The sequence below is a fragment of the Arachis duranensis genome, chromosome 4 (genome assembly GCF_000817695.3).
Source record: "Arachis duranensis cultivar V14167 chromosome 4, aradu.V14167.gnm2.J7QH, whole genome shotgun sequence".
Classification (NCBI taxonomy): Eukaryota; Viridiplantae; Streptophyta; class Magnoliopsida; order Fabales; family Fabaceae; genus Arachis; species Arachis duranensis.
The window spans coordinates 33845768-33863259 of record NC_029775.3 but is presented as its reverse complement, the minus strand read 5'-3'; the positions used below and the strand labels follow the sequence as shown (position 1 = coordinate 33863259).

Here is a 17492-nt window from a genome sequence, read left to right as displayed (position 1 = left end):
TTGGATATTGCATCACATGAGGAAATGAAATTTATAGAATTGCAAATTACACAACTTTTTTCCAAAGAATCTTCCCAAACGGTCAACAACGGAGATGGTAATTGTTGTTTATTGTTTTTTAGTTTTGAATCCTGTGTTAGAAAATTACACGTACCATTTTTTCCCTAAAGTACTATCTAATGACTTGGAAGTTATTGGCATCTTCTGATTATACTAATATTGTTGTATGCGGATTTATATTTTCAGTTCTAGCTGAATATTCAGGCAAAATAGTTAACGACATTCTAGATGGGGCAGAGATTGATTCAGCAGACAATTTAGATGAAATCTCATCCACTGGCATTAACATGTCCATGCAGTTTGACCTGAATAAGGTGTCGGAAGAAGAAAACAAAACTTCAGATGACCAACAAGTAGAAGATGGCGTACATGTTGCAAAACAGTGCTTCAATCTGAACAAAAAATCATGGTTTGGAGATGACCTATCAGATCCTGTGTCACGTGAAGCCAGTAGATTCATTACAGAATTTTTCTGGCCGGGTCAATATGATGTTGACGAGAAAAATTGACCTTTTAATTAAACAAACTACATTGTGTCCTTTAATTTAATGGTGGGATTGCAGTATTACCTATTTCACTACATTTACAATTAATTGATTTATGATTAGTAAGGTCTAAGTTCGAAGAAGCCTATTATAAACACATGCTAATTTGAAATTAGCATTAATTTATACATATTTTAAGTATTTCTTTTATAGTTATGCTTGAATACAAACATAGAAGTTCTTATACTAAATGAAAAAAATCTCATTTTCAAGATTGTTCACCTCATTAAATATATTATTAAAATAAACTTTTTCTAACGTAAAACGAGTGACACGGTTGATGTTCCCTTAACATCGAACGTATTTGTGAAAATAAACTTATTAGAATATATTATTAAAATAAACTTTTTCTAACGTAAAACGAGTGACACGGTTAATGTTCCCTTAACATCGAACGTAGTTGTGAAAATAAACTTATTAGAATATATCAAAAATGAAACTACAGACAAACTCAATTTGATTACTAACGGAAAACTCTAAATTTTATGAAAGAAAATATTTTTGTATTACGAGGGTCAAGAAATTAGTGAGAAATTTAGTCTGTACTCTGTTAGTCTGTAAAAAGTTATAACGTCCGAATATCGAAGTTAATAGAAATGTTAAAGATGGCGGCGGTTGGACTGAAACCGCCGCTAAATAGCAAACATTGAATCAGCATCTCTTCCGCCGAATGTAATCAATTAACGGCGGTTACAAAAATACCGCCGCTAAAAGACAGACAACTACCAACCCTCTGTGTAGCCGCCGCTTCAACCGCCGCTAGTTTCAGTTTTGCAGCGGTTAAAGGTCAACCGCCGCTGCCATTTGTCGCATTTGTTGTAGTGAAAAGACATGTATTTATACAAATATATAATGAAAAATTTTTTATGTACACATAACATTTTTGTTTATAAAATAAATGAGTATTAAAATAAGTTCAATCTTTTAAATTGGACTAAATACATTAAGGTGATAAAAGAGATCAAACAGACAAAAAAATAGATAAGAAAAGATTTGAAACCGTTAAATTAAAAAAAATACCAAATCCGCACCACTAAATTCACATGGTTTTCTAGGATAGGACGGATCATTTACTCGGGTCAAAAGTTTTTTTTAATAGTGATTAGTACACTACAAGAATAATTAGTTTTAGTGACAAACTTTTAGCGGTAATAACACAATGGCCACTATTTTCTTATTTAAGTTATGTTTTTGTGGCCATTATATATTTGTCATTAATAATATATATTATAATGGCAATTATTATTATTGCCACTAAAAATGTAAAAAAACCTACTTTTAATGAAAAAATTTAGTGGCCATAGTACTATAGCTAGTATTATATTTATTAAAATATTTTTTATAAAAATTTACAATTACTCAATTGGGAAGAACAAGACCCACGTACCCCACCCCCTTTCTCTCGCTCTCTGAGAAACCCAAACCCTAAATCCAGCCACCATCAGCATCCGTCATTGCCGAACTCTCTCATCGACGCCGTTTCCTGCAATGGCAAGATCCGCCACCGGTCGCCATCCTCCACTGAGCTCCTCGATGACCATACTGCCACCTAGCCATCGTCCTCCTCCGTGGAGCTGCCAAAACTCAGATTCAGAAGAATGCTGTTGCGGTTGCCACACGAGTCGTCCTCTGACAATATTTACCAGCTCCGTGGAGCGCTAATGATGGTGGCGGTTCCTTTGGTACTCGTCCCGATTGTGCTTTATGTGTTGCCTTCCATTTCCTCCAACTAGTCCATCGAAGACTACACCCTCACGCACCATAAGATTTCGCCTGAGAACAGAGCCTATAGCTTCTATGCCGTCATCTTCGATGTTGGAAGCTCTGACAGCCACATTCACGTTTTCCACTTCGATCGCAATCTCGACCTTGTTCACATTGGCAATGATCTCGAGCTATTCGTTCAGGTTGGTGATATCCTACCGATTTGCATTTTGCTTCACTAGTTCATAGTAAGATTCGCATTGTATAAGCAATAAGATATTAAACTTACACTCATTATTTTTTAAAACAGAGTTCAAAGCTCTTGTTTATTGGAGAATGATGAGATTGTAAGAAATTTAAGTAAGATAAAATTGCCACAAAAAAATCAATCAACTTATTCGATGCTATAGATATAGCAGTTAAAACTCAGATTCTAATAATCAGGGGTTTTCTCAGGTTTATGCTTACTTTAAAGCCTCGTGCTCCTTTGTCAAAGATAATGTCACATGTGTTGGTCCTTTTTCAGCTTTCATCTCAGGAAATGCAACCAAACATGCACTATCAAACAGTTAGAATCACTACTAACCTTGTCTTCTTTGAATTGTTTTCTTTAGCTCTGTCACAAGTTGAGTTGAACTCCCATGATAGAAGAGTGCGAGTCTTTCCAAAGGAACCTGTTGCAGCTGAAAATCCAATTGTAACCCACTCAGATAAGACCCTTGTCAAATCAATTGCAAGAGAGAGACTAGTGTGTTCTTCAAGACCATATGAGTTTTGGTACTTCCAAGATACACTCAAGTTCTTAGTTGTGGAGTTGTAACTAATCCAAACATTAGTAGTGTCTCCACTGTGTAAACTAGTATTCCATGGGGTCCACTTTGTTGAAGCAATTGTATTGTTGTTGATCCCAACATACTGCACAGTTTCACCCCATTCAGAGTTTGGGTAAGAGTCAAACTCAACCAGGACAATTTGATTCTGTGCTGAATCCTTTGTTGTGGTGTTGAATAATCCAAGAAATCCACCAGAGGAATTGGGTGGGATTTCAAAATCAACAGGGGCAAGGAAGAATGCAAGACCATGGCCATAGGTGGTTTTATTTCCTGTGTCAATGATGAATGTATAGTGAGTTGTGAAATCAGTGAGTTTACCAGTTCTTGAGTCCCAAAGTAACACCTGCTTGGAGTAAATGGTCCATCCAACTTGGCAAGTGTATAAGTCATTCACATTGAAATCAGCAGAACCATCCCTTGTTGCTGCAGCTCCTAGGTAGAGTATGTTGGCATCACCAGGATTGAAAGCAGGGATTTGGAATTGAATTGAGTAAGCATGATGAAAAGAGAAGAAAATGAAGCATATGATGATTAGTGGAATAAGGGTATGTGGATGATAATGGTGGAAAGTGGAAGCCATGCATTAGTTCCCTGAGTTTCAAGGAGATCAGAAAGGTTGAGTTTGGACATACGAACAAGACATAAGGGTAGCTTATTATGATGTTGATGAGTATGATGTTTTGTTAATTATGATTTATTCCTATATTTGGTTGTTGCAGGAGATAGAGATAATTTATTAGAGACCAAGACAGTAGAGGTATCTAACTTTCTTGATATGTTGAGGAGTATTTCTGAATATAGTGAAGGGTCTAGTACAAGTACACCATTGATGAGCGGATAATTTATACGCTTTTGGCATTGTTTTTAGATAGTTTTTAGTGGGATCTAGCTATATTTTAGTATATAATTATTATTTTTAAGCAAAATTCATATTTCTAGATTTTACTATGAGATTGTGTGTTTTTCAGTGATTTCAGGTATTTTCTGGCTGAAATTAAGGGACTTGAGCAAAAATCTGATTCAGAGGAAGAAAAAGGACTGATGTTGTTGGATTCTGACCTCCCTGCACTCGAAATGGATTTTCTGGAGCTACAGAAGCCCAATTGGTGCGCTCTCAATTGCATTGGAAAGTAGAAATCCTGGGCTTTTCAGAAAAATATAATAGTTCATACTTTGCCCAAGTTTTGACGATGCAAACTGGCGTTTAAACGCCAACTTCCTGCCCTATTCTAGAGTTAAACGCCAGAACTAAGTTACAAGCTAGAGTTAAACGCCCAAACTGGCACCAAAGCTGGCGTTTAACTCCAAGAAAAGTCTCTACATGCAACCGAAGTCGAGCATACATACGACAATCTTCATGCGTGAATAGCTGGGAGGAAAGAAAGGGCGGTAGATGATAATGAAAAAGGGCGCCGCATCTGGACAAAGCTTTAATGCTCATCCCAAGCACACAGTAAGTGGGCCCCAGAAGTGGATTTCTGCATCATTTACTTATCTCTGTAAACCCTAGTAACTAGTTTAGTATAAATATGACTTTTTACTATTGTATTGGGGGCAAATCTTTTGGATCATCTTTGATCTGAGGATCAATCTTTGGAACGTTTTCCCTTAGACTTGGAGACTGGCCACTCGGCCATGCCTAGACTATTTTCACTTGTGTATTTTCAACGGTGGAGTTTCTACACACCATAGATTAAGGTATGGAGCTCTATTGTTCCTCGAGTATTATTGCAAAGTACTATTGTTCTTCTATTCAACTCAAGCTTATTCTTATTCTAAGATATTCATTCACACACAAGAACATGGTGAATGTGATGATCAAGTGACACTCATCACAATTCTCACTTATGAACGCGTGCCTGACAAAAACTTTCGTTCTACATGAAAACAAGCTTGAATGCATATCTCTTGGATCTCTAATCAATGATTCACATCATTTCCCCTCTGACAATGGGGCATCTGAATCTGAGATTAGAATCTTCGTGGTATAGGCTAGAATCAATTGGCAGCATTCCTGAGATCCGAAAAGTCTAAACCTTGTCTGTGGTATTTTGAGTAGGATCTGGGAAGGGATGACTGTGACGAGCTTCAAACTCGCGACTGTGGAGCGTAGTGACAGACGCAAAAGGATCATTGGATCTTATTCTGACACGATCGAGAACCAACAGCTAATTAGCCATGCGGTAGCTGTGCTTGGTATTTTTCATCCGAGACGAGAAATCTGACAGTTGATTAGCCGTACAGAAACCGTAGAGGACCATTTTCACTGAGAGAACGGGAGGTAGCCATTGACAACGGTGATCCCCAACATACAGCTTGCCATGGAAAGGAGTATGAATGATTGAATGAAGACAGTAGGAAAGCAGAGATTCAGAAGGAATAACGCATCTCCATACGCTTGTCTGAAATCCCCAACAATGAATTACATAAGTATCTCTATCTTTATTTTATGTTTATTTATCTTTTAATTATCAAAACTCCATAACCACTTGAATCCGCCTGACTGAGATTTACAAGATAACCATAGCTTGCTTCAAGTCGACAATCCCCGTGGGATCGACCCTTACTCACGTAAGGTATTACTTGGACGACCCAGTGCACTTGCTGGTTAGTTGTGCGAAGTTGTAAAGAGACGTGTAGATCATGGTATTATGCACCAAGTTTTTGGAGCCATGCACCAAGTTTTTGCCGCCGTTGACGGGGATTGTTCGAGTTTTGACAACTGACGGTTCATCTTGTTGCTCAGATTATGTATTTTTCTTTTTATTTTCTTCTTCATAATTTTTAAGAATGAATTCTAGAGTTTCAGATGATGCTTTTATCATCACAGGAGCTAGTTGATTCCCATCAATTTGGCTGTTGTATGCAATGTCTTGCTGAAGCTTGGCTGACCATGTCTAATCTTTTTAGACTGAAGCTTTAGACTAACATTGCATGATTCATGGAATTCATATTAAAAATTTTGAGTTTCTTATTTTCTTTTCCAAAAATAATTTTCGAAAAAAATAAATACAAATTTTTTTTTATAAAATCATAAAAATAAAAAATATTTTGTATTTCTTGTTTGAATCTAGTGTCAATTTTAAAGTTGGTGTCAATTGTATGTTTCTATTTTTCTTAAAAATTTTCGAAAACTCATGCATTGCATTCTTCATGATCTTCAAGTTGTTCTTAATGAGTCTCCTTGTTTGATCTCATATTTTTTTGTTTTGTGTCTTTTGTTGTTTTTCATATGCATTTTTGAATTCATAGTGTCTAAACATGAAAAATCTCAAAGTTTGGTGCCTTGCATTTTTTCTCTTCTTGAAAATTTTTCAAAAATAAGTTCTTGATGTTCATCATGATCTTCAAAGTGTTCTTGGTGTTCATCTTGACATTCATAGTGTTCTTGCATACATCATTTGTTTTAATCCAAAATTTTTATGTGTTGAGTCATTTTTGTGTTTTTCTCTTTCCTAATTAAATTAAAAAAAATCTTTCTCTTTTTATCTCATAAATTTCGAAATCTTTGGGTTGACTTAGTCAAAAAAATTTTTAAAATTTGTTGTTTCTTATTAGTCAAGTCAAGATTCCAATTTCAAAAAATTTATCTTTTCAAATCTTTTTCAAAAATCAAATCTTTTTCATTTTTTCTTTATATTTTTGAAAATTTAAAAAAAGTGATTTTCAAAATCTTTTTCAAAAATCTTGTTAACATTTAATGCTTTGATTCAAAAAACTTTCAAGTTGTTACTTGCCTATTAAGAAAGGTTCTATCTTTAAATTTTAAAATTATATCTTTTAGTTTCTTGTTAGTCAAGTAATCAACTTTAATTTCAAAATCAAATCTTTTTAATTTCCTTTTCAAATCTTTTTCAAAATAAATTTCAATCATATCTTTTTAATCATATCTTTTTTTTTCAAATCATATCTTTTTTTTAATCAAATCTTTTTCAATCATATCTTTTTTTTTAAATTTTGATTTCAAAAATCTTTTCTAACTTCTTATCTTTTCAAAATTGATTTTCAAATCTTTTTCAATTAACTAATTGACTTTTTGTTTGTGTTACTATTTCTTATCTTTTTCAAAACTACCTAACTAATTTTCTCTCTCAAATTTTTGAAAACTCCTCATCCTTTTTCAAAATTTTTTTAATTAACTAATTGTTTCAAATTTTAATTTTAATTTTATTTCTTCTCTTAATTTTCAAATTCTAACAAAATTTTAAAATAAAAACAAAAATATTTTCCTTTTCCTTTTAATTATTTTCAAAAACTCTCTCTCACATCTTCTTCTATTTATTTATTTAATCACTAACACTCTTCTCTTCTTCTTATAATTCGAACCCTCTTTCCTTTTCTGTGTTCGAATTCTTCATATCTTCTCTCTACATCATTCTTCTATTCTTTTCTTCTTTTACTCACATAAAGGAATCTCTATACTGTGACATAGAGGATTCCTCTTCCTTTGCTGTCCTCTTCTTTTTCATATGAGCAGGAGCAAGGACAAGGACATTCTCATTGAAGCAGATCCTGAACCTGAAAGGACTCTAAAGAAGAAGCTAAGAGAAGCTAAAGCACAATAATTCAGAGAAAGCCTTACAGAGAATCTCGAAAAAGAAGTAATGGCTAAACCCAACAACAATGCAAGGAAGATGCTTGGTGACTTCACTGCACCAAATTCCAACTTCCATGGAAGAAGCATCTCAATCCTTGCCATTGGAGCAAATAATTTTGAGCTAAAGCCTCAATGAGTTTTTCTGATACAACAGAATTGTAAGTTTTATGGACTTCCATCAGAAGATCATTTTCAGTTCTTAACTGAATTCTTGCAAATCTGTGATATTGTTAAGACCAATGGAGTTGATCCCGAGGTCTATAAGCTTATGCTTTTCCCTTTTGCTGTAAGAGACAGAGCTAGAATATGGTTGGACTCTCAAGCTAGAAATAGCCTGAACTCTTAGGATAAGCTGGTCACGGCTTTCTTAGCCAAATTCTTTCCTCCTCAAAAGCTGAGCAAGCTTAGAGTGGATGTTCAAACCTTCAGGCAGAAAGAAGGTGAATCCCTCTATGAAGCTTGGGAAAGATACAAGCAACTGACCAAAAAGTGTCCGTCTGACAAGCTCTCAGAATGGACCATCCTGGATATATTCTATGATGGTCTGTCTGAATTGTCTAAAATGTCATTGGACCATTCTGTAGGTGGATCTATTTACCTGAAGAAAATGTCTGCAAAAGCTCAGGAACTCATTGAAATGGTTGCAAATAACCAGTTTATATACACCTCTGAAAGGAATCCTATGAATAATGGGACGCTAACGTGAGCGGAAATTGGCAGATTAAGAATTAATTAGAAAAATGGCGTTGCAAGTACAGTTCTTAACCGGCAAAAATCCACTTATCAATTTAGAAAAGAGTTGTCACAATTATTAGAAATAAAATACTAGGAGTATGAGTCCCAGGTCGTCTCCCAACGAGTTGCAGGAAGATGTGCTATTTTATCATTCAGAAGTTTTCCAAATGGGTTTTGAGTTTGATGAACAGAAAAATTAAATTAGAGAATTTATATGATTTAAATAAAAATCTTGACCGGGAGAAGATTAATTGGAAGTTCTATCCTTGTTGAAATTTTGTCAAGATCAATTAATAATTTGTCATTGTTTTCATTTAGTTAACCCTCAACGAATGAAGGAAAGTCAAATTAAAAGTCAACTTCTATTCACAAGTCCTAATCCTCTCCCTTGGGAAGGATTAAAGTTAGTGACTAACAAGCCAACCAACAATGAACCAATTACAATTGAACTCTTGAGTATTCCAACTCAAGGTTCTCCTTTTAATCAACTCATAATCAAGTTGGGGAACTACTCCATCATCATAAATGTATATTTCACAAAATTAATGGGGAAAATAAAAAGAGACATAATAAACAATAATCAAAGAGATTAATTAAAAGTAGAAATAGTCTTGTATTAATGAACTCTGAAAATAATCCAATATCAACTCTAGACAAATTAAGAATATGGAAGAGTAAATGAAAAATAAATAACAAACTATAATAACCGATTCCGGAGGTAGACTCTTCTCAAAAGCCAAAGCCAAAAATCTTCAAATCCTAAATTATGAATGTAAAAAGATAAACCTAGGGGAGGAGTAAAATCATATCTAAAAACTAGAAATTATGCAGAATGAATTGCTCTCCGTGTCTCTGCATGTTCCCTGGCTCTAATCTGTGTTTCTGGGCCGAAAACTGGGTTGAAACGCGGCCCAGAATCTATGCCAGCGACTTCTGTAATTCTGTAGATCGCGCACGTCACGCGACCGTGTCGTCCACGCGTTTGCGTCACTCAGTGTTTCCCGTGCCACGCGTGCACGTCGTCCACGCATTCGCGTCACTCGTGCAACTTCCAATCCACGCGGTTGCGTCAGGCATGCGAGCGCGTCATTGTGATTTCCTCCATTTCGCGCGGTCGCGTGAGCCATGCGCCCCGTCACTTCTCGATGGTCATCTCCTCAATTCTTTGTGTTTCTTCCATTTTTGGAAGCTTCCTCTCCATTCTTTACACCATTCCTGCCCTATGAAGCCTGAAATACTTAACACACAGATCACGGCATCGAATGGTACGAAGGAAGATATAAATATACAATTAAAAAGTCTTTAGAAAGCAAGTTTTCAATCATAGAATATTTTTAGGAAGGAATTGTAAATGCATGCAAATCATATGAATAAGTGGGTAAAGACTTGATAAAACCACTCAATTAAACACAATATAAATCATAAAATAATGGTTTATCAAACGCCTCAGAGGAAGGGAGTTCTTGAAATTAATGCTCTGAATGCCATATTAGCTCAGAATAAAATGTTGACTCAGCAAGTCAATATGATTTCTCAGAGTCTAAATGGATTGCAAAATGCATCCAACAGTATTAAAGAAGCATCTTCTGAAGAAGAAGCTTATGATCCTGAGAACCCTGCAATGGCAGAGGTGAATTACATGGGTGAAGCCTATGGAAACACCTATAATCCCTCATGGAGAAATCATCCAAATTTCTCATGGAAGGATCAACAAAAGCCTCAACAAGGCTTTAACAATAATAATGGTGGAAGAAACAGGTTTAGCAATGGCAAGCCTTTTCCATCATCTTCTCAGCAACAGACAGAGAATTCTAAGCAGAATCCATCTAGCTTAGCAAATATAGTTTCTGATCTATCTAAGGCCACTCTCAGTTTCATGAATGAAACAAGGTTCTCCATCAAAAACTTGGAGGCACAAGTGGGTCAGCTGAGTAAAAGGGTTACTGAAACTCCTCCTAGCACTCTTTCAAGCAATACAGAAGAGAATCCCAAAAGAGAGTGCAAGGCCATAACCGTGACCAACATGGCCGAACCTGGAGAAAGTGAAAAGGCAGTGATTCCCAGTAAGGAAGACCTTAGGGAACGTCCACTGGCCATTAGGGAGTACCCCAATGAGGAACCAAAGGAATCTGAGGCTCATACAGAGACCATAGAGATTCCTTTGACCTTCCTTTTACCATTCATAAGCTCTGATAACTATTCATCTTCTGAAGAAGATGAAGACATTGCTGAAGGGCAAGTTGTCCAGTATTTAGGAGCAATCATGAAGCTAAATGCCAAGTTATTTGGTAATGAGACTTGGGAGGATGAACCTCCATTGCTCATTAATGAACTGAATACATGGATTCAGCAAACTTTATCTCAAAAGAAACAGGACCGTGGTAAATTCTTAATACCCTATACCATAGGCACCATGACCTTTGAGAAGGATCTGTGTGACCTAGGGTCAGGTATTAACCTCATGTCGCTCTCTGTAATGGAGAAACTAGGAATCTTTGAGGTACAAGCTGCAAGAATCTCACTAGGGATGGCAGACAAATCAATGAAACAGGCTTATGGACTAGTAGAGGACGTGCTAGTGAAGGTTGAAGGCCTTTACATCCCTGCTGATTTCATAATCCTAGACATTGGGAAGGATGAGGATTGGTGCACGAAATTGCAATCACACTTTTGCAATCCGCACAACTAACCAGCAAGTGCACTGGGTCGTCCAAGTAATACCTTACGTGAGTAAGGGTCGAATCCCACGGAGATTGTTGGTTTGAAGCAAGCTATGTTTATTTTATTATTCTTAGTCAGGAGAACAACTATAATTATCAGTTTGAATTACTAAAAAAATAAAAGAGCGTGAAATAATTACTTGTTGTGCAATAATGGAGAATATGTTGGAGTTTTGGAGATGCTTTGTCTTCTGAATTCCTATAACATAATATTCCTCTCATGCAAAAGTGCAAAGTTCCTTCCATGGCAAGCTCTATGTAGGGTGTCGTCGTTGTCAATGGCTACTTTCCATCCTCTCAGTGAAAATGGTCCAAATGCTCTGTCACAGCACGGCTAATCAGCTGTTGGTTCTCAATCGGGTTGGAATAGAATCCATTGATTCTTTTGCGTCTGTCACTAACGCCTAGCCTTCAGGAGTTTGAAGCTCATCACACGCCCAACACTCGCGAGTTTGAAGCTTGTCACAGTCATCCAATCCCAGAATCCTACTCGGAATACCACAGACAAGGTTTAGACTTTTCGGATTCTCATGAATATTGCTATCAATTCTAGCTTATACCACGAAGATTCTGATTAAGGAATCTAAGAGATACTCATTCAATCTGATGTAGAACGGAGGTGGTTGTCAGACACACGTTCATGGATTGAGGAAGGTGATGAGTGTCACGAATCACCACCTTCTCCATAGTTAAGCGCGAATGAACATCTTAGATAGGAACACGCATGTTTGAATGGAAAAACAGAAATAATTGCATTAATTCATCGAGACGCTGCAGAGCTCCTCACCCCCAACAATGGGGTTTAGAGACTCATGCTGCCAAAAGGTACAAATTTCAGATCTAAAAATGTCATGAGGTACAAAATAAGTCTCTAAAAGTTGTTTAAATACTAAACTAGTAACCTAGGTTTACAGAAAATGAGTAAACTAAGATAATTGGTGCAGAAATCCACTTCTGAGGCCCACTTGGTGTGTGCTGGGGCTGAGACTTAAGCTTCTCACATGCCTGGGCTATTTCTGGAGTTGAACACCAGGTTGTAACGTGTTTTTGGTGTTGAACTCCAACTTGTAACCTGTTTCTGGCGCTGGACGCCAGACTGCAACATGGAACTAGCGTTGAACGCCAGTTTACGTCAACTATCTTCGTGCAAAGTATGAACTATTATATATTGCTGGAAAGCCCTGGATGTCTACTTTCCAACACAATTGAGAGTGCACCAATTGAATTCCTGTAGCTCCAAAAAATCCATTCCGACTGCAGAAAGGTCAGAATCCAACAACATCAGCAGTCCTTTTTCAGCTTAAATTAGATTTTTGCTCAGCTCCCTCAATTTCAGCCAGAAAATACCTAAAATCATAGAAAAACACAAAAACTCACAGTAAAGTCCAGAAATATGATTTTTGCTTAAAAACTAATAAAATTCTATTAAAAACTAATTAAAACATGCTAAAATCTACATGAAATTACCCCCAAAAAGCGTATAAAATATCCGCTCATCACAACACCAAACTTAAACTGTTGCTTGTCCCCAAGCAACTAGATAAATAAAATAGGATAAAAAGAAATTAAGAAGCAATAATATCTCAGAGTTTTAAGTGAAGCTCAGATTCTAATTTAGATGAGCGGGGCTAGTAGCTTTTTGTTTTTGAACAGTTTTGGCATCTCACTTTATCCTTTGAAATTCAGAATGATTAGCATCCATAGGAACTCAGAATTCAAATAGTATTATTGATTCTCTTATTTTAGTATGTTGATTCTTGAACACAGCTACTTTATGAGTCTTGGCCGTGGCCCTAAGCACTTTGTTTTCCAGTATTACCACTGGATACATAAATGGCACAGACACATAATTGGGTGAACCTTTTCAGATTATGACTTAGCTTTGCTAAAGTCCCCAATTAGAGGTGTCCAGAGTTCTTAAGCACATTCTTTTGCCTTGGATCACGACTTTAACCACTCAGTCTCAAGCTTTTCACTTGGACCTGCATGCCACAAGCACATGGTTAGGGACAGCTTGATTTAGCCGCTTAGGCTAGGATTTACTTCCTTGGGCCCTCCTATCCAATGATGCTCAAAGCCTTGGATCCTTTTTACCCTTGCCTTTTGGTTTTAAGGGCTATTGACTTTTTTTTCTTTTTCTTGATCCAATGATTCCTTGTAATTTTTTTCCTTTTTTTTCACTGCTTTTTCTTGCTTCAAGAATCAAATTCATGATTTTTCAGATCAGCAATAATATTTCTCGTGTTCCTCATTCTTTCAAGAGCCAATAATTTTAGCATTCATAAAATTCAAGATAAAAAATATGCACGGTTCAAGCATTCATTCAGAAGACAAAAAGTATTGCCACCACATATAATTAATTATAATTTTTCTTATTAAGAACTCGAAAGATATAAATTACCTCTTTATTCTAAAAATCTACTATTTTATTCATGTTTTATGATGATGAGAAAAATAAATTATAACTTAATTGAAAATAAAGTCAAAATAGATATACTAATTACCACTACTCCTATATAACTTCTAAGGTAAATTCCTATAGTAATAAATATCACAGAGTTAAAGCTAAAATTAGAACTCAACAACCTGTATTTTGGGAAGTGGATGTTCCTCTAGTCTGTGGGGTGCTCGGTCCTTCAAGAATTAATTTCTGACGCTTCAGTTTCCTCAAGTCACGCCCTTGCTCCTCTTGTTCCCTAAGCAATTTGCAAAGCATGCTATTTTGATTATTCTGTTCTTCCTTTATTTGGTCCATAGCTTCTTGCAACTTGAAAACAGATGCCTCAAGGTGCTCCCAGTATTCAAATTGAGGGATTTCTGAGAGGAATTCCTGTGCTCTCCTCTTGATGGGGTCATCCTGCAACTGTTGTTTTTCCATTGATATTTTAGTGATTGGCCGCTCAACTGAGATATACTCAGTTATTCCCATCCTTACTCCAGCATCTTTGCAGAGCATAGAAATTAAGCTTGGATAAGCCAATTTGGCATCCTTAGAGTTTTTGTTTGCTATTTTGTAAAGTTCACACGAGATTAGTTGATGAACTTCTACTTCTCTTCCCAACATGATGCAATGAATCATCACTGCTCTTTTAACAGTGATTTCAGACGGTTGCTAGTGGGCAATATGGAATGCCCAATGAAGTCCAGCCAGCCTTTGGCGACTAGTTTGAGATCTTCTCTCTTGAGTTGAATTGGGATGCCAGTGGTGCTGGTGGTCCACCTAGAATCTTGTCCAGGCCCTTGTTTGTTCTCATCATTCTCCTATTAAAGGAGTCTGGGTCATCTTTCAGCTGAGGCAGCTCAAAGATCTCCCTGATTTTGTCAGGGTGGATGTGAACAATATTTCCTCTAACCAAGGTCCGATAGTCATAGAGGGCAGTTCCAGATATTCTCTACCTGTCTGTTTGATATTCTTTGCCTGTCTGTTTGCCACAGATTAGCATAGAACTCCTGAACCATATTCCTTCCTACTTTTGTTTTAGGATTAGCTAGGATTTCCCAATTCCTGTTTCGAATTTGCTCTTGGATCTCTGGATATTCATCTTCTTTCAGATCGAACTTGACTTTTGGGATCACTGATCTTAGACCCATTATTTTGTAGTAATGGTCTGAATGTTCTTTGGTTAAGAATTTCCCTTGATTCCAAAGTGGTTTTGGAATACTCTCTTTCTTGCCTCTTGGAGTGGATTGTTTTCCTTTAGGAGCCATGATCTTAGTGAGTATATTTTTGTGATCACGGATAAACACACCAAACTTAGAGGTTTGCTTGTCCTCAAGCAAAAGAAAAGAAAGGAGAGGGATAGAAGGAGAGCTAATGTCGAATGGTGGATGAGAGGAGGGAGGCCGAATGTGGATTTAAAAGGGAGGGGTGGGTTTCGAAAAAAATTTTAAAAAGATAAGATAGACGATATGATTTATGAAAGATAAAATATGATAAGAAAAAGATATAATTTAAAAATAAAAAGTTGTGAATGATATTTGAAAAAGATAAATCTGAATTTTTATTTTGAAAATGATTTTAAAAGATAATTGAGTGTTGAAAAATTTTGAGAAAAGAGTTGGATTGGATTGGAAAAATTTGTGTTTATGAACTAAGATACATTTGATATTTTTGAAAAAGGGATTTTAGAAATTAGGGTTTTTAGAAATTAGGATTAACATTTTTGGAATTTAAGGATGAGAATTTGTAACAAGTTTATGTAAGAAATCGTGAATTAGAACATAAAAATTAAAAAAAAAATTGAAGAAAAAAAAAAACGAATTTACCTCCTCCCCACCATCCTGGCATTAAACGCCCAAACGCTGTATGTTTTGGGTGTTTAACGCCCATGTGCAGCTTTTCCTGGGCGTTCAATGCCCAGCTGTTGCTTATTTCTGGCGTTGAATGCCAGAAAGTCCTTTGTCACTGGGCGTTTTTCTGAACACCCAGGACGCTGTAAATCTGGCGTTGAACGCCCAGAAGGTGCTTCTTTCTGGCGTTCAACGCCCAGAAGATCTTCTTTTCTGGCGTTTAACGCGCAGATGGCTATCCTTACTGGCGTTGAACGCCCAGTAGCTGCTTCTTTTGGGCATTCAACGCCCAAAACAGTTTTTACTGGCTTTTTTGCACCAGTGAGCTTCCTTTTTTGCTGTTTTATCCTCTGAATCCTTCTGTAACTCTGTGGACTTAAGCAGTTGCTATTTTACCTTGAAGATACTTGACATATACCTGTAAAAATCAATTAATTAACAAATAAGCATTGTAAATGGCTGGGTTGCCTCCCAGCAAGCGCTTCTTTATTGTCTTTAGCTGGACTATTACTGAGCTTTAGTTAAGTCTCAGTTTTGAGCATTCTTGCTCAAAATTGCTATCAAGATAATGTTTGACTCTTTGTCCTTTAACAATGATTTTTTTGTTAGAATCATTATCCTGGAGCTCTACGTATCCATATGGTGACACACTTGTAATCACATATGGTCCTCTCCACCGGGACTTTAATTTCCCGGGGAATAATTTGAGCCTAGAATTAAATAGCAGAACTTTCTACCCTGGCTCAAAGACTCTGGATGATAATTTCTTATCATGCCATATTTTTGCTTTCTCTTTGTAAATTTTTGCATTCTCGAAAGCATTGAGTCTAAATTCCTCTAGCTCATTTAATTGGAGCAATCGTTTTTCTCCAGCTAACTTGGCATTAAGGTTCATGAATCTGGTTGCCCAGTAGGCCTTATGTTCCAGTTCCACTGGCAAGTGACATGCCTTTCCATACACAAGCTGGTATGGAGAGGTCCCTATAGAGGTCTTGAATGCTGTTCTGTATGCCCACAGAGCATTATCCAAGCTCCTTGCCCAATCCCTTCTATAGTTAATCACAGTCCGTTCCAGGATTCTTTTAAGTTCTCTATTAGAGACTTTAGCTTGCCCATTTATCTGTGGATGATATGGAGTGGCCACCCTGTGGCTAACTCCGTATCGAACCAAAGCAGAGTAAAGTTGTTTATTGCAGAAATGAGTGCCCCCATCACTGATTAATACTCTAGGGGGTACCAAATCTGCTGAAGATGTGTTTCTGGAGGAATTTTAGCACTGTCTTAGTGTCATTAGTGGGTGTTGCAATAGCTTCCACCAATTTGGACACATAATCCACTGCCACCAGAATATAAGTGTTTGAGTATGATGGTGGGAAAGGCCCCATGAAGTCAATACCCGATACATCAAACAACTCAATCTCTAAGATCCCTTGTTGAGGCATGGCATAACCTTGAGGCAGATTACCAGCTCTCTGGCAACTGTCACAGTTACGTACAAACTCTCGGGTGTCTCTATAGAGGGTAGGCCAGTGAACACTCGGGAGTCTTTATAGAGAGTAGGCCAGTAGAAGCCGCATTGGAGGACTCTTGTGGCTGTTCGCTCACTTCCAAAATGTCCTCCATATTGTGATCCATGGCAGTGCCAGAGGATCTTCTGTGCTTCTTCTTTAGGCACACATCTACAGATTACTCCGTCTGCACATCTCTTGAAGAGATATGGTTCATCCCAAAGATAGTACTTTACATCTGTGATCAATTTCTTTGATTGCTGCCTACTGTACTCTTTAGGTATGAACCTCACTACCTTATAGTTTGCAATATCTGCAAACCATGGCACTTCCTGGATGGCAAAGAGTTGCTCATCTGGAAAGTTTTCAGAGATCTCAGTAAGAAGGAGGGACGCCCCTTCTACTGGTTCTATCTGGGACAGATAATCTACCACTTAGTTTTCTGTCCCTTTTCTGTCTCTTATTTCTATATCAAACTCTTGCAGAAGCAACACCCATCT

The 17492-nt window shown here is 36.9% G+C and overlaps 1 protein-coding gene across 1 annotated transcript; it reads right to left on the bottom strand.

Moving 5' to 3' along the window:
- Window positions 1-2056: 2056 nt before the first annotated feature.
- LOC107484264 (L-type lectin-domain containing receptor kinase IX.1-like) lies at window positions 2057-3722 on the bottom strand. The gene is made up of 3 exons (XM_052260504.1): window positions 2896-3722; window positions 2319-2429; window positions 2057-2234 (listed from the first exon to the last, which is right to left on the bottom strand). The coding sequence occupies exons 1-3, from the start codon at window positions 3720-3722 to the stop codon at window positions 2057-2059; spliced, it is 1116 nt and encodes a 371-aa protein (XP_052116464.1).
- Window positions 3723-17492: the final 13770 nt, after the last annotated feature.

Excerpts from the sequence above, each read along its gene's own strand:
- LOC107484264 (XM_052260504.1), bottom strand. The coding sequence starts at position 3,722 with ATGGCTTCCACTTTCCACCATTATCATCCACATACCCTTATTCCACTA. Across the intron at positions 2,430-2,895 it reads AACAATTCAAAGAAGACAAG|AGCTTCCAACATCGAAGATG; the intron begins GTTAGTAGTGAT and ends TGTGGCTGTCAG. Across the intron at positions 2,235-2,318 it reads CTAGTTGGAGGAAATGGAAG|AGGACGACTCGTGTGGCAAC; the intron begins GCAACACATAAA and ends AAATATTGTCAG.